At 52.3% G+C, this 19,783-nt stretch overlaps 1 protein-coding gene across 1 annotated transcript in view; it reads left to right on the forward strand.

The window, feature by feature from the left end:
- The first annotated feature begins 472 nt into the window (after positions 1-472).
- The window catches only part of CPNE3 (copine 3), a 37,531-nt gene continuing 18,220 nt past the window's right edge, over positions 473-19,783 (forward strand). The window contains exons 1-7 of the mRNA XM_036264032.1: positions 473-552; positions 9,332-9,471; positions 9,707-9,886; positions 11,392-11,466; positions 13,081-13,152; positions 15,297-15,380; positions 17,488-17,577. Of these exons, the coding sequence (XP_036119925.1) occupies positions 9,340-9,471; positions 9,707-9,886; positions 11,392-11,466; positions 13,081-13,152; positions 15,297-15,380; positions 17,488-17,577 (633 nt within the window). The 5' untranslated portion in view covers positions 473-552; positions 9,332-9,339. The remainder of the gene's footprint in view (positions 553-9,331; positions 9,472-9,706; positions 9,887-11,391; positions 11,467-13,080; positions 13,153-15,296; positions 15,381-17,487; positions 17,578-19,783) is intronic.

Genomic DNA, 19,783 nt, shown 5'->3' on the forward strand with positions numbered 1-19,783 from the left:
CACACTCAGAGTGCTCTGAGTGAGAATGGCCATGCCGATTCTTCCTGGTTCAGGCAGTGGTATGGTTTTCTCACATATTTTAATTCTTTTACCCCTTAGGAATTAATTTTGGTGCACCAAACAACTTATTTTAACGCCGAAAGTGAACTCGGGGCTTCCGGTGAGCAAGCCCCTGGAAGAAACCCACTAACAGGAACAGATTGACCTGCAAGGGGGTTGGGCCGGCTATGCTCGCGGCGGGCGGGGCTGCGTGTGGGCCACGCCCGCAACTGCGCCCCGCCCCCGAGCGCTCGACCCGCCGCTCCCGCACGGCTATTGGTTAAGCCCCGCCCATCTCTGCGCCCCACCCCACCCCACCCCGAGCACTAGGCCCTGCCCCGCCCGCCGCTCAGTTAAACCCCGCCCGTCTCCCCGCCCTCTGCTCTGTCGGCTCCGCCCCCCCGCCTGCCCTGCCCCGCCCCGCCCGGCCCGGCCTGACTTGCCTGGTTCCGGTGACTCCACGGCCCGGCCAACTACGGATTTGCTGGGTGTTGTGCGCCGCGGGGAGTGGAGGTGAGCGCGGCCGGCGCGGTCGGCGATGCGGCAGCCCTGAAGGGAGGGCCGGAGGGCAGTCGGCCCCGCGCTGGGACGGCCCGGGCCGCGCGGCGGGGGACGCCCGGGTTGGCGCGTGGGGACGCGGGGACGCGGGGCCGTACGGTGGGGCCTGCGCCGGACCAGGAGGAAGCGCGGCACCAGCCACCGAGCCCGCAGCGCTACCGCGCGCCGGACCTCGACCCACCGCGTGAGCCGTTTCCCGCGCGGCGGCCTGTGCACTGACCGACGGAATCGGGCGGGCGGGGTGGACCTGCGTGGCGACTCGGAGGCCCCGGCGCCGTGGACCGGGGGAGCGGGTCCCCGCTGCCGCGTTCGCCGACGCACGTGCTGTTGTTGCTCCGTTCCACGCTGGAGGAAGGCGGGTTCAGTAATTCACCTTTAGGGCCGGAATGCGGGTCTGGAGGATTTCAGAGCACAGGCTTTGGGGCTTCAGATATCACATTTCCTCTTTGGGACAAGACAGGTATGGAGGGCGCAGGTCTGTGCTTTGAGGTGTTGCCTGTGTGACCTTGGGCAGATCGGCAACCTCTTAGGGCCTGTTTCTGCGTTTGTAAAGTGGGGATCAAATACCCCCTATGTCATAGGGTTGTCCGGAAGATTAAATAAGATGATACTTGCAATACAGCCAAGTGCCTGCCTCCTAGTTAGGTAAGCTCTGCACAGCCCCTTACTGGGGTCAGCACACTCCAGCCCTCAGTGCGCGTGCGGGCGGAGCTCAGGTACAGGGAGGGATGCAGGCGGACAAGAGAATAAAGGCAATTATAGTCACACCAGGACCACGTTTTTTGCCTTTGTGAGAATTTTTTAAAAGGCAGTTCCCTTCGACTGCTGAAGTGGAAAAATACTTTTCACTCCTGTATGGAATAATCCAGGGGCCAGTCTCTGTACTGGACAGGCTGAGGCTCTGGGGCGTGAGGGGGCCTGCCTGCTCTTTCAGGATTTCCTCTCAGATCTAGTCCCTAAGAATGGAGAGGGACAGGAGGCATCAGAACTGGCAAGAGGGAGCTTTGCCTTTTTTTTTTTTTTAGATAGGAAGGGAAAGGGAGGGAGAGAGAAAAATCAAATCGATGTGAGAGAAGCACATCAATTTTTTGCCTCCCACATGACCCAGACCAGGGCTGGGAATTGAACCTGCAACCCAGGTACATGCCCCTGACCGGAATTAAACCCTTGACCCTTTGGTCTGTGGGCGGGCGCTCTAACCATTGAGCAACCGGCCAGGGCAGGAGGGCTTTGCCTTTTAAGGGTTGCTCTGTGACTGGATACATCTAATTTTATATCACTGTGAACATTTTGTAGAACGACCTTCATTTCCACATAACTTTAAGCAACCTGCAGGTTTCACATAGGCTCTGCAACACCAGCACTACTGTCCTGAACATTTCCTCCGTGGAGTCTGTCTTGATACCAGTTCCTGCTGACCCCAGTGCCTATGAGTTCTTGGCCCTATACCTTTAGACAGAGCTGCACTTTTTTCTACTACTGTTAGAGTTTTCTGTTGCAAAACTTTCTTCAGTCATTGATGTATTATGCTAGAAAGTATGCTGTAAAGTCAGCAAAACTAAGAAGGTTAGCATTTGGGTGTAAAATATGATTAAATAGCATTTTGACCTTCACGGGTTTGTAATGAGCCACCACTGCTCATGGAAACTTCGGTAGATCTCTGCGTGAGGGTCAGTGCCACTCTCAAGTCTGAGGAGTCCAAACCTGAGCATTCCTTTACTGTGCCCACTGTTACCTCCACCCTGCAGGCTAGTTTCCTGCCCAACACTGTTTTCCCTTCACCTTCTCACATGTCTTGGAAGAATCGCTAATCAGGTTAAAGTCCCAAGATACTTGCTGGAAGATTTGTTGAAAAATTGGCTGAGAAGGAGGTTTAAATAAGCACCTAAAAGTAAAGCATCATAGATTCTATTTAACTACATTATTTAAGTTTCTGAGTTGATCATCAAAAGCAGACCATTTTTGTATACATTTTGATAACATTCTGATAATGATTGTGCTGGCCTAAATGTATTTGAAGAGGCTGTCGAGTGGAGGGTGGTTTTGGGATTCTCCTGGAGAGGCTGAGAGGCTGTTGATTCCTTCAACACATAGCAGCTTACCAGTATGAATTCATAATTTAAAAAGACATTAGCCCGGCTGATGTGGCTCACTGGTTGAGCGTTGACCTGTGCACCAGAGGTCACCAGTTTGATTCCTAGCCAGGGCAACATGCCCAGGTTGTCGACCTAATCCCCAGTGTGGGGCATGCAGGAGGCGGCCCATCGATGTTCTCTCTCATCGATGTTTCTCTCTCTCTCTCTCTCTCTCTCTCAAATCAATAAAGAAAAAATATTTTAAAAAATGAAAAAAAAAAAGACATTAAAATTAGCATAGTGGTCAAAATTACCAATATAATTTAGCTGGATATCATATTACTGCAGTTTCCCCATGAAAAATAGAAGGAAATACTGCATTCATTTTAGGAAATAATTTTGAAATGTCATCTTACCGAGCGGATGTGTTATGTTTGGTGCTTGTGAAAATATTACAGCATGGCTGTAACATGCATTGTGGTCAGGCTCCTTTGGTTTTCTGAGGTTAGTGGACCCTGCTCTAGACTGGTGATCCATAGCGAGTTAAAATAGATTCCTGCAACTGTAAAGAGGAACTTGAGCATCCACATTTTCATCTCTTGAGGGATCAGGAAGTGAAATTCAAAACAAGTGTTTCCTGATGGTGTTGTCAAAGTAAGTTTATAAAATACCTGAAATTTCCCATCACCCTTCGAGACTCCTTGCTCCCCTTCCATGCTTTATTTTTCTCTTTGGCACGTCCTACCACCTGCATACTCCATTTACTTGCTGTCTCCCTCCAGTGTAACCACACGAGGGCAAGGGTGTTTGTGTGGCTGCTGGTCCCGCAGCACCTCAGCAGTGTCTGACACAGCAGGCCATCTGTGAGTGTGGGTGATGGTGCCGAGGGGATGACAGGTCCTAGCTGGCTGTTCCCGATTGGGAAGTCAGCAGGGGTTTGCCCGAGAGCTGCAAACAGCTAAGCGACCATACAAGGAATATTCTTAAAATCGGGAAATGTATAAACATCTCGCTTAACGTAGACACTTTCACGCCTTGAGAACACAGGTGTGTAGTTGCCACAGCTTGCATGTGAGAGAATGTTTGTATGGGTGCTTATCCAGAGTGCAGAGGAGCTGAGGTGCCCATGTGAAGTGCTGGTCTTGCCCAGTTAAATGCACATGCCCTCCAAGAGGGGGGAGCCAGGTGCTGGAGTCGGGCAGAGCCGGGTAACAGGCAAGTGAGATGTTCTGCTTTCTGGTCCGACACCTGGGAGATTCCAGAAGGTGGAAAGTTCTTAAAGTGCTGGGACAGGAATGTGGAGCCCAAGGGACTTCAGTCTCAGGTGGACCGGACTTCGTATGACGCCCAGCCTGCCTGTGGCACAGCTGGACAGCAGCTTTGCAGAGACCTTTGTTGTCTTAAAATTCTTCAGCTGAACAGCTGGAATTTTCTACTGGGGGATGCAGCTTTGATGTTTATCAAGGCAGTTTCTGGTAACAGATGATTCACTTGGTAGATGGGTCCTTTGTTGTTAACTTTGCCAACACGAGTGGTGATAAAGTGAAGCAGTACTGGCCCGGCCAGTGTAGCTCAGGGGTTGAGCATTGGCCCTGCTCCAAGAGGTCACCGGTTCAATTCCCGGTCAGGGCATATGCCCAGGTTATGGACCCAATCCCCAGTGGGGGGCATGCAGGAGGCGGCCAATCGATGTTCTCTCTCATCGATGTTTCTATCTCTCCCTCTTTCTTCTTCTCTCTCTAAAATCAATAAAGAAAAATAAAATAAATGTAATTTGTTAAAGAAAAAAAATGAAGCAATACTGAGATGCTGTCACTGCACCTAACCTGTATGAACACCTCACTCAGCACCTCTGTGGTGAGCTCTGCATTCAGCTGGGCAGTAGAACTGTGACATTTCTGTTCCCCATAGCCAAGGGATTAGGAAAGTGGTGTAACCTGAAACACATGTTGAGTGAACTCTGTGGCCCGTTGTGAATCAGGACACGTCCCTGTATTATAGGGGTTGTCCAGAGAAATCAACAAAGGGGCCTCAGTTCATTGCTCACTTTCTAGCAAATAAGGACAGGGTGAGACTGCACCTACTTCTCAGTTTTAAAATCGAGTGTGATCAAGTGTCAACACTTTTGTAGTAACTCCTGCTGTGTTTGGGTAGCAGCAATAGTATTACTCTTTAGATTTTATTCAGGATAGCCCAAGAATCTGGAAATTTATTTTATTTTTTTAAAATGGTGGCCAGGTCCAGCCAGTGTGGCTCAGTGGTTGAGCGTCGACCCTGCACCAAGAGGTCGCTGGTTTGATTCCTGGTCAGGACACATGCCCAGGTTGTGGGCCTGATTCCTGGTGGGGGGCATGCAGGAGGCGGCCAGTCGATGTTCTCTCTCATCGATGTTTCTGTCTCTCTCTCGCTCCCCCTTCCTCTCTCTCTCTAAAATCAAAAAAGGGAAAAAAAATTTTTTTTAAATAGCAACATGGTGGGCAGAAGCTGATCCCTCTTGCTGCACCGAGGGCTGCTGCTAAGTGACCCCATGCGTGGCTGCAGACCGGGCCTCCCGGGCCCCCGGGCCTGCTGCGTGGACCTGGTCAGTGTGTTGAGGAGCATTATTTTCCAGTCATCTCAGGACAGGGAATTTAATAACAATTTCAAGAAAGGTACCTAACTAGTGGGGAAGTACCTTAATATATACTTTTTTCAGATACACTTTTTTTCGATCATGGGAGATGGAGGCTGAATTTGGAAAACCTTATCCTTTTCTTTTTCTTTTTGGTTCTAATAAATTTTCTGATATTTCTCTACTTTAAAAAATATTCCTGCTCTTTTAGTACCACTTTCTAAATACCTTCCAAAATAACTGTCATAAATGAGAGTCCTAGCGCCTTCCCTGTGAGAGACCTTGGAAGTTACCGAAAGTGACTGGTACTCAGATTTCCAGGTGAGACCTGAGGCCACCTGCCCACAGGCAGTGAGCCTGGCACAGAACTACAGGCCGCTTGTTCTGATTTCAGTCCAGTGACCCTCCTCCTGGTCCCATCTTCACACTGGAGAGAAGTCATATCCTTTTGCCCGTTTGCTCGACCTCGTTCCCAGTGTCCAGGGCAGGGATGTTCGAGGTGGGCACTGCTCTCTCACGACATCCAGGACGAGCTTGGTGTCGACTCCTTTCCTGGAAGTTCTCCCCTCTCAGAGCCGTGTGGGCTGCCCCGGGATGGCCCAGCAGCTGGAGGAAGCCCGAGGTGCCAGGGCCCTGTGGAGATCACAGGTGAGGCCCGGCAAGGAGGAGGTGCTTTCTGTGCCCCGAGTAACCGGCAGCCTGATGGGCTGTCTTGAACTGCAGTGAGGTGAAAAGCAACCATCCAGTTCCTGTTTGGCAGGCAGGCACTGACGCCCCTCCTGTGTTTTGGGGCACATAAGGGCCCCGCCCTGGCCCCGGGCCCCAGCCTGGCAGTAGCGCAGAGAAGCAAGCTCTTCTGAGAGGCTTTAGGGAAATTAGCACCAGTCTGTCGTCAAGGCTGCCTACTTGGGCAAATTAATTTTGGATGAATCCCAGAGATTCTTTTATTAATATTCCAAGAAGCTCTTCGTAAACAAGGATGAGAAGGTGCTTTGTGTCTTACTCCTTACTAAGGCATCAACGCCGAGGCCGTCCGTTAAATATTTGAGTAGTTAATGGAATAAGAACTGCTATACTTCATGGAGTCGTGCATGATGTATGCTGAGTGCTGCAAACCACCCACCGTCGGCAGTTCCTGTAACCCTCGTACAGACTGAAGTTCAGGTGGACAGCCCGGCACGGGGAGAAATATGAACGAAGCGTACTGACTGAAGTTATCCCTCTCTGCCACACAGCCGAGCCGGGTGGGGGCGGGGCAGCCTGGTCCCTGTGCTCAGCTCCTGGCAGTGGACAGAAGGTAGGACTCAGCCCTGCTGCAGGGGGGTGGCGTGGCTTAGGGAGGAGCTGTCACTCGGAGTGGATCTGAAAGACCCTGGATGGGCAGAGGGAGCTGCTGGCCCAGGTGGGCTGGGCAGGTGTGGGTAGAGCCAGGAATTCCAGGAAGAGCGTTAGATCAGGGCAGGCCCTGGGGCAGCCAGGGATGTCGTTTGGATCGGAGGTGATAAAGTGGTGAGGGTGGCAGTGGGAATACCTTGGGAGCCACGCAGGAGGCCCGCAGTGGAGCTGGCTGTGGGTCCAGACTCTGTACCTCCACATTTGAAAGCGTGGGAGCAGGGGTGGCAGAGTCTCCCAACAGCTTTACTGAGCTGATCGGAGCACTGGGCCCACGGGAGCGGGGCCGGGGTGGGGGTCGGGGGGGGACAGATCTGGCTTCAGGTTTTCAATGGGGGCCTGGGAGCGACCGTGGACCCAAAGTTCACACATCGAACCTCCTTTAGATAGTAGCTCTTAGTTTTCAATTGCTTTGCATCATCTCAGTCATGTAATGTTGATTCAGGAAGGTTGGGGTGACTGGGAGAGTTGGCTTGTTTGGGGTTTCTGGGGTTAGCTGCGTCTCAGAGAAAGGGCTGTCAGGTTTCTGCGTCTGCGTTTTCTGGCGTCTCCCCCCTGCCCGTCTCTTCGTGCCTCTGACCATCTTTGTGGCACTTTTCCTTTTGCATAAGTGGGAGCAGGAAGGATGGTGTGGTCACACTGTTGTCTAGTATTGCGGACAGCTCACCTTCAGAGCTGGGTGGTGTGAACATGTGCTTGTTTTGGTGCTAAATGCGTGTCTTGCTGGATCCAGAGACCTTGCTGGCACCCTGTCAGTGGCCTGACCGTGGCGCTGAGAACATGCGGTGGCACGTCCCCCACCCACGTGTGCTGCCCCCAGCAGTCTCCAGCCTGGCTCTCAGGACGCTGGACCTGCCTGTCCTGCCCAACGTGGCTCCCCAACCTGGGTGCTCACTTCTGTCCGCACTGCCCTTTCGTGTCGGGATCCCCTGTCCCTGTGCAGGCCCCTCTTCACCTGCTCCTGAGCCAGCCCAACGTGGCCAGCTCCCACAGTGTCTCCCTCCACAGTCCTCGGCGTCGTGGGTCCCCCCGGCCTGAGTGTCAGGGTCGCGCCTTGTTGGTACTTTGCTGGCTTGGAAAGTGGAAGAGGCCACAGCAGGTTCTGGCTCCCTGGCCGTTCAGGGGAGGGGCTGAGGGGCACACGGGATTTGTGGGTTTTGTTTCGTATCAGGAATGGTTATGTTCCTGGTGAAGGCACACACCCCAGCACTGCTTTCCAAGGGCATGTCTAGCCCTTACAGCGACAGGCCCTGTCCCCGCGTGCTGTGTGCTCTGAGACCCAGTGCTGGTGCTGCTTCCTGCGCACGTGGTGACTTTGACGCGGACGAAGAGCTTGTCTCCTCTCGTCACCCGGACGGTTTCAGACCTGCAGCGTTCTGTCCAGCACAGACACCCTGTTCACGGACCAGGGTGAGAGTGCATGTGTTCCTATGGTCCAGAATCTCAGCCGGAGCTCAAAGCGGAGAGCAAAGGCGTCAAAGACCTCACGTCCGAGGGTGCCTCCAGGCAGGAGGCACGGCCCTCCCTCCAGGATTTGCTCCGCTGCCCACCGGCTTCGCACTGGGTGCCCCCGGAGTGGCCTGCGGGAGGAGGGTGCAAGGCCTGTCTCCTCTTCCTTTTTAAAAAAAATAATTTTCCTTTATTGATTTGAGAGAGAGAGAGGAAGGGAGAGGGAGAGAGAGATAGAAACATTGATGAGAGAGAACATTTATTGGCCTCCTCCTGCACACCCTCCAGTGGGGATCAGGCCCACAACCTGGGCATATGCCCTGATGGAAACAAACTGGCGACCTCCTGGTGCAGGGTCGACGCTCAACCATTGAGCCACACTGCCTGGGCTGTCTCCTCTTCTTGGTGACACCTGCAACCCCTTTCTTTTCCTGGATTCAGGAAGGAAAGCAACTCACCCTCAGTCCAGCCTCCCAGGGCTCCGCCTCTCCCAGCCCTCTTCACACCTCCACTTGAGGCTGATGCCACTACTGCCGTTTCTGGTGGGTTTGGAGGGTGTGGAGCCTGTTTGTGGGGCGCTCTGTAGAACATGGCTCAGTCCACCTTGTCTGCATGAGAACCCCAGGGAGCCGAGGCCAGGCGGGCTCTGAACCAGTCACGCTGACCTCTGCATGGGGGACTCTGGCGTCTGGTTGCGGAAACTCCCAGGTGCTTCCAGCAAGCAGCTGAGGTTGAGAAGCGCCCCTTTAAATTTGGAAGGGTGCACAGGAAAGGGAGGGTGTATTGGGGGTCTTTTATTCCCCAGGTTTGAGTTTTAGCTGAAATTCTTTGAAAACAAAATATCTCATTTAGTATCTTGCTAAACAAGTAAAAATAAAATTAAGGTAATCGTCTAATGTGTTTTGTGTCATAGCTACATGCTGTATGGACGTGTTCTGAGTGGAGCATGGTGGAGTGGAAGGGCAGTTAACACGTCCTGGTTGCCACCTTGGAGACCACGTGTCCGCCTCTCAGTCCGGGGGCTCCATCCCGCTAGAGAGGAGCGGTGCCAGGGCCCTCGGCTTGCCAGAGGGCTAGTCTTGCTGCAGGCAGCGTGCTCCCTGGTCCCATCCCGGCAGTGGTCCCGAGAGTGCTGCTTCGCGGGGACGGCGTGCTGCCTCCGGCCTCGCCGCAGCAGCGTCGTTTCTCACCTCTGGTTCTCTTGAAGCTCCAGAGATGGCTGCCCAGTGCGTGACGAAGGTGGAGCTGAATGTCTCCTGCGACAACCTTCTGGACAAAGACATCGGATCGAAGTCGGACCCTCTGTGCGTGTTGTTTCTGAACACAAGTGGCCAGCAGTGGTATGAGGTAAAGTTGCTAATGGGGTGAAAGCTGAACTGTTCTTTGACAATGTGAAGGGTTTAAAATGTTACAAATCATAAGAGCAGTGCATCTGTCAGTGCCACGTGGGCAGTGTGTCCTCCAGCTGTTCTCACACACGGGAACTTCCGCAGCTGTCGGGCCCCTGAGCTCCACGTGGCTCCCAGGTGTGGAAACGCGAGTCCACCTCTGATCTGAAGACTTCTGTTTTGGGTGGGTGCAGGTGGAGCGCACAGAGAGGATTAAGAACTGCCTGAACCCCAGATTTTCCAAGACGTTTGTCATTGATTACTACTTCGAAGTGGTTCAGAAGCTGAAGTTTGGGGTTTATGACATCGACAACACAACCATCGAGCTGAGTGACGATGACTTCCTGGGGGAGCACGAATGCACCCTCGGACAGGTGAGCCTGTGCCGCCGTGCTGCGCTGGGTCTGGTGGTCACCAGAGAGCTGGGCCTTTAAAACCATTTTTTAATGACAGTTGACTGTCAGCGTTAGTTTGTATGGGCTTCAGGTGTGCAGTGTGGTGGTTAGATAGCCACACTTTGCAAAGCGGTCCTCCTGTCTGCTGTACCCACCAGCCCCTACATCGTCATCACGATATTAACGACGGCAATCCTGGTGCTACACTCTGTCCCCGGAGAGCTGGGCCTTTTCAGACGTGCGCCTTAGTTTAACTTAAAGCTGGAAACCACGTAACCGCTTCACAGAATTCAGACGCTGCTGTGGTTGCTTCAGCGCTGCAGAGTTGCTTGCCTGCGGCAGGGGCCATGTGTTTGCAAAGCCTATTGACCCTCGGAATGGTGCTCACTGGACCTGTCAGGGACAGAAGCACTGCTGCAGCCGCTGGGCGGTGGCTCCCAGGCGTCAGCACAGCCCAGGCCTGAGTCTGGCCATCAGTGCCATCCTGGTGACAGCAGCTTCTGGGCACCAGCGGGCAGGGCTGGTCCCGGGCCCACACACCTCCCTGGCCCCTGCTCCTCAGCTGGGTTCATCCCTGTACACCTAGATCCGCGGGCCCCCCTGTGCCCACTGGGGCTCTCTCCCGCCGTTCCCTGAGCCTTCGCCTTGTTTATTCTAGTTGCCTAGTTATGTCTTTCCGGGGCAGGACCAGTCTGGTCAGGCAGGGTGTGTCTGGGGCTCAGAGCTGGAGCTGGCGGGAGAGGTCCGGCGTTTGCACAGGCCGGGGAACTTCCTGGGGGAGCGTCGCTTTTCCAGTGGGTGACATTTATTGCTGATTGTCCTTCGAGCATTCGTTGTTCAGTGTCGAATTGTTTGGAGATCACGGCGTTTCCTGTGTCTCAAGGACAGTATGGAGCTGATCAGTTTTCTAAAACGTTATCAGTAGTATCAAAGGGAAGTTAAAGTATTAATTTTTTTGGAAAAACGCCAATATAGCTAACATTAAAACGGATTTGAGAAGTTACAGCTGACTGAGAGTACCTAGGTCTGCTGTATTATTTTAATCAAATAATGTGGGTTTTACTCAAATGATGGCATTTTGTGGGGTACATATTAAAGTGAGGTGCCAGTTCAGACTCTGGATCCCACGTGTTGAGCGTTCTGAGGCCTGGCCTGCCTGTCAGCAAAGTGGCAGGTCTCAGCTCCCTGGTCTGTGAGCGATGAGATCCGGGCCTCTTCCTACTTGGAAGTAGTTGAGACAGAAGCCCACGGGCCGGGTGCGAGGCGGTTGCATCTTCCAGGATGGGCTCCTTGGAAGCGGTCCCAGGGGTTCTGAATGGGCCCACGCATTTTAGAGTCACTACGTCCTTACAGAGTGGACAGTGTTTCCGTTTTTACTGACTTTTTAAGTGAACTTGCACTCAGCCTTTTTCTAAAACTGTTCAGTTTAAGAATTCACAAGAGGGAGTTGAAAAGCAATTTGTATCACTTTCTGCTTCTAACAGATTGTTTCCAGTAAGAAGCTGACCCGACCACTGGTGCTCAGGAACGGCCAGCCCGCAGGGAAGGGCAGCATCACGGTAACGAGACCTGCGTCCCCCAGAGGGCTGGGTAGAGGGCAGCAGGCTGCAGGCAGGTCCCGCAGCCGGGCCGCATCCGCCCTGCAGGAGCGCAGCTGTGGGACGTGCACGGGGACGTGCCTGCGCAGAAGAGAGGAGCGCACAGAATTCCTTTGCGTTGCTAAGTCGTCCACAGCATCAGGGCCCTTGGTGCTACCTCCTCGGCCCCCGTGGAAGTGTCTGTCCCCACCTAAAGGGAAACTGCTTCATTGTCTGCGGGCTCTCTGCAGAGTGCGACAGACACTTTCCAGGATGGGTGGGTCTCACCAGGACACGGCTGGGACCTCATGTTTTTGTGCTGCCCTCCGCGGCCCGCCCTCCAGCTGGACTTCCACTGCTGTCGGCCTGGGACACGAATGTAGGCTCATTCCGCCATAGCTCCCAAATGACATAATGCCAGGCTTGTCACCATCTCGCCTCCTGGAGCTCGGGTCCGGGCAAGGTGTCCCGGAGCGGGAGTTTCTGCCCAGCTGCGGTGGAGGGCTGGCTCCCTGAGCGCCTCCCGGGAGGGTCGCTGCCACGGGAAGGTCGTTTTCCCAAGCAGCTGGTTCGCTCCAGTTTAAATTTCCTAAAGCACGAGCATCCCCCGGGGGAGCTGATGTTCCTGGCACAGAGACACTGTTGGTAGTTACTGTCATTGCTCTGGGGCCTTGACAGCCTGGGGTTGGTTTAACAGGAAATTCAGTGGCATTGGATGAGAAACTGATTTTGATGGAGTGTTTTTTTCCCAGTGTGACTCACTCATGTCTGGGGTTTGGAGGGCTGTAACTGGCACTGCATGTTCTCCAGGGCTTCGGTTTCTCACCGGGATGGGATCCCACTGGGGCAGCGGCATCTAGCAAGCAAGGTGCACGATGCAGATTCACCCTGAAAAGGAGCCCGGCTGGTGTGGCTCAGTGGATTAAGCATCGTCTCATGGACTGAGGGATCCCAGTTTGATTCCTGGTCAGGGCACATGCCCAGGTTGCAGGCTCCATCCCCAGTGGGGGCGTGCAGGAGGCAGCCGATTGATGTTTCTCTCTCACATCGATGTTTCTATCTGTCTCTCCCTTCCTCTCTCTCTAAAATATCAATCAAAACCTATTTTAAAAAATAAAAAATAGCCCTGGCTAGGTTGGCTCAGCAGTTAGAGAGCATCGGGCCTGTGGACTGGGGAGTCCTGGGTTCGATTCCCGCTAAGGGCACGTACCTCAGTTGCCATTCGTCCCCGGCCCCGGTTGAGGTTGTGCGGGTGGCAACCAATCAATGTTGTCTCTCTCTCTTCCCCCCTCTCTCCCTCCCTCTCTATCTGTAGATAAAAATGCAAAAATATCCTCGGGTGAGGATGAAAAAAAAAAATAATAACCTGAAAAGTAAAGTGCGTAACGTAGATTTAGCGGATTTTGGGAAAATATTTATTGCATGCATAGGAAAGCTATAATGATGAGTCTCTCAATTGCACCATCCAGTTATTAAGCACATTAGAATTCATGTATATGAATGCAGATTTCTATACTGTTAGTAACAGAGCACCTGGACTTCCTGAGTGTATTAGACTCTAAAATGCGCTTCTTCCCTCACTGTGTGTGTTCGCAGATCTCGGCTGAAGAGGTGAAGGATAACAGGGTGGTCTTGTTTGAAATGGAAGCCAGGAAACTGGACAACAAGGTGGGTCGGTGAACGATCGCAACGGGGCTTCCTGTCTGCCTGCCACTGATTCCATCTGAGAAAGGAATGATGCGGTTAATATGAGCGGGCATCTGAGTGTCTGTGTGTGTGAGTATGTGTCAGTGTATCTGTATGTCTGTGTATATTTGTGTGTGAGTGTGCGTGTATGTCTATGAGTATATGTGTATCAGTGTGTCTGTGTGTGTTTGTCTCAGTGTATGTGTGTTTGTCAGTGTGTAAGTATATATGTCGGTGTGTCTGTATGCATGTCGGTATGTCTATGTGTGTCTGTATGCATGTCGATATGTCTGTGTCTATGCATTGTCGGTGTGTCTGTGTGTCTGTATTCGTGTCTGTGTGTGTGTATGTGTCGGTGTGTCTGCATGCATGTCGGTGTGTATGTGTGTCGGTGTGTCTGTATGCATGTCTGTGTATGTATATCGGTGTGTCTGTGTGTGTCTGTATGCATGTTGGTGTGTCTATATGCATGTTGGTGTGTCTGTGTGTGTGTATGTATGTCGGTGTGTCTGTATGCATGTCGGTGTGTCTGTGTGTGTCTGTATGTATGTCGGTGTGTCTATGCATGTCAGTGTGTCTATATGCATGTTGGTGTGTCTGTGTGTATGCATGTCGGTGTGTCTCTGTGTGTCTGTATGTGTGTTGGTGTGTCTGTGTATATGCATGTCGATGTGTCTGTGTGTGTATGTGTGTCGGTGTGTCTGCATGCATGTCGGTGTGTATGTGTGTGTGTATGTGTGTCGGTGTGTCTGTATGCATGTCTGTGTGTATGTATGTCGGTGTGTCTGTGTGTGTCTGTATGCATGTCGGTGTGTCTATATGCATGTTGGTGTGTCTGTGTGTATGCATGTCGGTGTGTCTCTGTGTGTCTGTATGTGTGTTGGTGTGTCTGTGTATATGCATGTCGATGTGTCTGTGTGTCTGTATGCATGTCTGTGTGTATGTATGTCGGTGTGTCTGTGTGTCTGTATGCATGTCGGTGTGTCTATATGCATGTCGGTGTGTCTGTGTGTGTCTGTATGTATGTCGGTGTGTCTATGCATGTCGGTGTGTCTATATGCATGTTGGTGTGTCTGTGTGTGTGTATGTATGTTGGTGTGTCTGTATGCATGTCGGTGTGTCTGTGTGTGCCTATATGTGTGTTGGTGTGTTTGTGTGCATGCATGTTTGTGTGTCTGTGTCTGCGTGCATGTGCTGAGTGGGGTGGCAGGAAGGCGGTCTGGAGCACAGTGCCGAGCACCGAGGGAGTGCTGTGGAGAATCACAGAGGAAGACGCCCTCTGTGCCCTGATGTAGTTCTGGGCTCACGCCACACACTCACCTCTGCTTCCCTGTGTGTGGGACTGACGTGGAAGATCAGATAGGGAGTCAAGACTCAGATCCACAACAATACTTATGTGATCTTAGCAAATCTTTAACTCCTCTGGGTCCATTTCATCGCTGGCCCCTCACAGAGTGAGCATGCCACGTGTTTGGGACATGGCTTCCATGACACTACCCAGGGCTGGGCGAGTGAACGTCAATAATGAAAACTGCCCAGAACATATTTTACTGATGATGGGTTGTATTGATCTCTCTAAAGCCATCCTGTTTGTGAGAGTAAGGATGTGATACACAGGGACAGAAGCGTAGATCAGATGCCATCACAGTTCTCCTGGGAGGTGCCAGCCAGTTTGTGAGGAGGGAATGGGCTTGTGTTTACAGTGACACTGTCCCCGGTGTATCTGTACCCGGGGGACAGACTCCGGAGGTCGTTAACATGTGACAGGCACACTGTCACTGGTGTATCTGTACCCGGGGGAGACTCCGGAGGTCGTTAACATGTAACAGGCACACTGTCCCCGGTGTATCTGTACCCAGGGGAGACTCCGGAGGTCGTTAACATGTAACAGGCACACTGTCCCCGGTGTATCTGTACCCGGGGGAGACTCCGGAGGTCGTTAACATGTAACAGGCACACTGTCCCCGGTGTATCTGTACCCGGGGGACAGACTCTGGAGTCGTTAACATGTAACAGGCACACTGTCCCCGGTGTATCTGGACCCGGGGGACAGACTCTGGAGTCGTTAACATGTAACAGGCATAAACTGGCTTAGAGGAGAATAACCGCTTTTTCCTTTCACGTAGGATCTATTTGGAAAGTCAGACCCGTACCTGGAATTCCACAAGCAGACCTCTGATGGAAACTGGCTCATGGTTCATCGAACAGAGGTGAACATCTGAATTTGAAAAGTAAAGGTTTCCTTTGGGATTGTAGTAATCTGAGTTTTTTTAAATTAATGTTTCTATAAAAATATCAGTCTGAGTTTAGACACATATAGCCAGAGATACAAGGTCAACATGCTGCTTTTTTTTCTTTTAATGAGGAGGTACTACCCTGCTTAATTGTTTGTGAAGTATGTATTTTGAGAAATTTAAAACCCTTTAAAGAATACTGAAATGCGTACCCTGTACATTTGCACATTTGGCCTGTGCACATGTGATCGCACGCGCACACACAGACTCGCACACCTGCACAGGTACTTCTCTTTGGCAGAGCCGCCTGGGTGCGGGCTGCAGGCATGACCTCCTTGAAGCAGTGGAGCAGGGATCTCTCGAAGACGAGTGCTCTCCCCGCTGGCTGCACCTGGAAGAGCGTGCTTTATAACTTCCCCGGCTGTCCTGCGTGTTTATAAGCCTAGTTTTGTTTAGTTGGGATCAAATAGGCTTACATTCTGCATTTGGCTACTATGTTCCCACATGACTCTTCCTGCCTCCCTGCACCTTCCTGCCATCGACTCTCTGGAATACTCAGGACCAGCATGTCCACACTTGAGTCCGTGTCCTCACAGACAGATCCAGCTCAGATGCGGCAACAGGACCGGCCCATCCTGTGCGGGCTTTGCTCTGTGTCAGCAGGACCCACGGCGTCAGGCTGCCCATGCTGGGTGCCACCCTACTCAGATCAGTCCTGTTTCCCCTTGGGCATGAGTTGGTGGTCTGTGGTGTGCTTTGAGACTGTTCTCCTGAAGGTGACCCACTGTTTAACGCCTAGTGATGCTCTGTGCCTGACCATCAGTTATCACTGGGGCTATAACTTCATGATTCTTTTCTAAATCTCTCATCCCTTCATGCGCATTAGCAGGTGCTCCACTGTCACGTTCTCCTTTTTCATACTCGCTGTCATTGTGGATTAATGGGTGGTTATAACACAGTGTTTACAGTTTGTTACTGTCGCCCTTTCTGCCACTCAGATTTGTCCACAGTGACAGGGAGTGGACCTTCAGTGACTCCTGGCCTGTTAGCACGAGCCCCAGTCTAAGTCTGTAAACGTTCTCTCATTTTTATTTTTATTTTTTAAATCCTCACCTGAGGACATTTTTTAAAAAATTGATTTTAGACAGAGGAATTGAGAGGGAGAGAGAGAAACATCGATGAGAGAGAACATCGATTGGCCGCCTCCTGCGTGCCCCAACGCTGGGGATTGGGCCCACAACCGGGGCATGTGCCCTGACTGGGAATCGAACCAGCAACCCCCTGGGGCAGGGTCGACGCTCAACCACTGAGTCACACTCGCCAGGCAACATTTTTTCATTTATGTTCAGATAGAGCAGGAGGGAGGGAGAGTGAGAGAGAAACATCAATGTGAGAGAGACACATCAACTGGCTGCCTCCCTCATGACCCCAACCAGGGCTGGGGACCAAATCACAACCACAGTACGTGCCCCTGACCAGAATTGAACCCGAGACTCTTTGGTCCTCGGTCCGACGCTCTAGCTGCTGAGCCACACCGCCAGGGCAGGGGTTCTCTCATTGTCTGACACAGCCTCAGTTCTCCCCATGCTTGTCCTGAGCCAGCTGCGCACCAACCTGCTTTTCTGCAGCGACCCTGGCCTCCTGAGGCTGGCTGCGCCTGCTGCGGGGTATCGCTGCCCGAGGCCTTTCCAGTGGGCAGGGCGGGGAGACATGCACATTTGCTCAGACCTGGCTGTGGTGTAAGATTTGAGAATGAACTTCAGACCCAGCCCAGCACGGCTCTTTCGCAGACTCTCGGACTCCAGTCTGAGTCCTCTGGGCCTGCATTAGAAACCCTGGTTCCCAGCCCTCAGCAGTCTGGTTTCTGAGGGTGCATTGCGGTGCGTGGACACGCTTCCCAAGTCTGTCTTTCTCTTGGCACGTCACACTGGACGGTCCACCGTGTGTCATGTAGCGGTTGTGCAGTCCTCGCTGGCTTTCCATGGGTGGCGGACTGGCCGGGGCACAGCAGGAACCAGGGAGGCGCGCGGACTTGGAGGGACACAGGCTCTCCTGACTCATCTCTGCGTCTCCATCTTCACAGGTCATCAAAAACAACCTGAACCCTGTCTGGAGGCCTTTCAAAATCTCTCTCAACTCCCTGTGCTACGGAGACATGGACAAGACGATCAAGGTAATTTCAACTTGTGTACAGGTCGACTCGCCTCTTTATCAGCGTAATTGGTTAGGTAGTGTTTAAAGCAAGTGATGTGACAGGGACCTGCAGGACTCTGTTGCTCGGGACAAGATGGGGGTGTCTCTGAGGGGGTGAAGACTTTGAAGGATCGGCACGTTGACTGATGGTTGACTAATGCTGAGTCAAACATCGTGATTTTTATTTTACTCTTTATTTATTTATTTATTTATTTTTTAATTTTTTTTATCCTCACCCGAGGATATTTTTTTGATATTTTGTTCAGATAGAGTGGGAGGGAGAGAGAGAGAAACATCGACGTGAAAGGGACACATCGAGTGGCTGCCACCCACACGGCCCAACCAGGGCCGGGGACAGACCGCAACCGAAGTACATGCCCTTAGTGGGAACCAAACCCGGGTCTCTCTGGACCACAGGCTGACGCTCTAACCGCTGAGCCAAACCGGCCAGGGCTACTCTTTATTTTTTAAAGTAAAATGTCACTTTAAATTTTTCTTCTTTTTAAAAAGATCCCTGTGCTCTGTGAATAGGAGCCTCGAACTCCCCTCTTTGCCTGTGGTGTGTCCCTTGCGAGTAAAAGCGGGTGCTGCTGTAACTAGGAGCTCAGCGCCCGCCCCGGCCGGCAGAGGAGGGAGCGTGGTGGCCTGTCCACCCTCGTCTGAGCAGAGTGCTCGTCACGGAAACTGCCGATGCTCCCGCTGCGAGGCCGGGAGAGCCGAGTGGGACAGGGAGCTGCAGCAGATGTCTGAGGGTTTTTAAATGTTCTTATTTGTAATGACTTATCAAAAAACACATATTACTTTAAAGACATTTTTATACCAGAGTCCCTTGTTGACATCAGAGTCCAGCTAGAAGCCAGTCCCCGTCCCGATGGTGGGGAGACACCCATCCTGCTGTTGCAGGCAGTGCAGGAAAGCCGGAGGGGTGGCCTGGAGCCGGCCTGGGGCTAGGACGCATCACAGGCCAAGTCTTGACTCCGCCCGTTAAGCAGCTCCCTGTCTTGGGCAGGTCATCGGTCGTCTTCACTTACAGGATAGAGAAAATAATGTCTGTGCTACAAAAAAAGTGAGGGTTAAATGAGCGAAAACAGAAGTCATAAACTGAAACACAGCATGATGCTGTTTCTGAAACCGCTTCATTTCCTAGCTCCGTCAGTGTGTCCTCAGTTTGCAGAGGACTCTCCGAGCTCGGGCGCTGGAGCTGCGTGGGGTTTCCAGCAGCGGGAGGCGCAGGCTCTGCGGGCGACCAGCTTTCCTCACCCCCAAGGTTCTTTCACTCGCCTGCCATTCACTTAGACACAGGACAAACTAGCCAGGGAACGGGCCACAGTTAGCTATGTTCATACATCAGGAAACTCTCCTACAGGAGCGATTGTGAGACACAGAGGGGAACAGCCCTAGAGGACACTGAGCAGGGACCACGTCAGACCCTGGGGGCTCAGGAGGTCATGCTGGGAGAGCACATGTTGAGTGCTGTGAGCTTGCCCTGCCACGTACACTGGCTCCTAATTTAACCCCTCAGTAGTTACGGGTGGAGCAGAAGTGTCTCGAGCTCTTGGGGCGCAGTTGCCTTTGGCCCACAGCGGTCTGCAGCGTGGAGGCCTCCAGGGCTACGTGCGGCAGGGACGCGGCTTTGACATTACTTCGAGAGCATTTGAGACCTTGCTCCCTGGTGTAGGTCATAGGTTTGGCTCAAACAAACTCCTATAAAAATTCAAAAAAATTTTTACTTTTCATTGTTATTCTAAATCTAGAGCTTTTGCTTTTCACATTAATGTAGTAAGTTGAAGCTTCATTAGATCTGAAAAGCAAAAGAGGCTGAAAAACAGGCCTAAATCAAAACGACCTGGTTGTTTGCACCGTGTTAACAACGAAACCATGTTTTCACACTTCTGCACACAGTGGCTGCGCAGGGCTGTGCTGTTAGAGTAAGTAAGCCGACTTCCTGAGCTCACTGACGAATGCCTTCCATTCTTCAAAGTTTCTTAGTTTGTTTCAATGACCCGCAATTTGCTTTTCTACATTGTTGCTGTCTGTGTTTCTCCGCGGTGTCAGAAAGTCATCCATCTGATTCTCCTGGTGTTTGAAGTGACCGAGGGGAAGGGAGCCGTAGGGCAGGGGTGCAGCTAGTCATCAGCAGTCTTTGCTGCAGGATGGATGTGCGGTGTGGTCACTCCAGCACGTGT

The sequence above is a fragment of the Molossus molossus genome, unplaced genomic scaffold (genome assembly GCF_014108415.1).
Source record: "Molossus molossus isolate mMolMol1 unplaced genomic scaffold, mMolMol1.p scaffold_m16_p_16, whole genome shotgun sequence".
Taxonomy (NCBI): domain Eukaryota; kingdom Metazoa; phylum Chordata; class Mammalia; order Chiroptera; family Molossidae; genus Molossus; species Molossus molossus.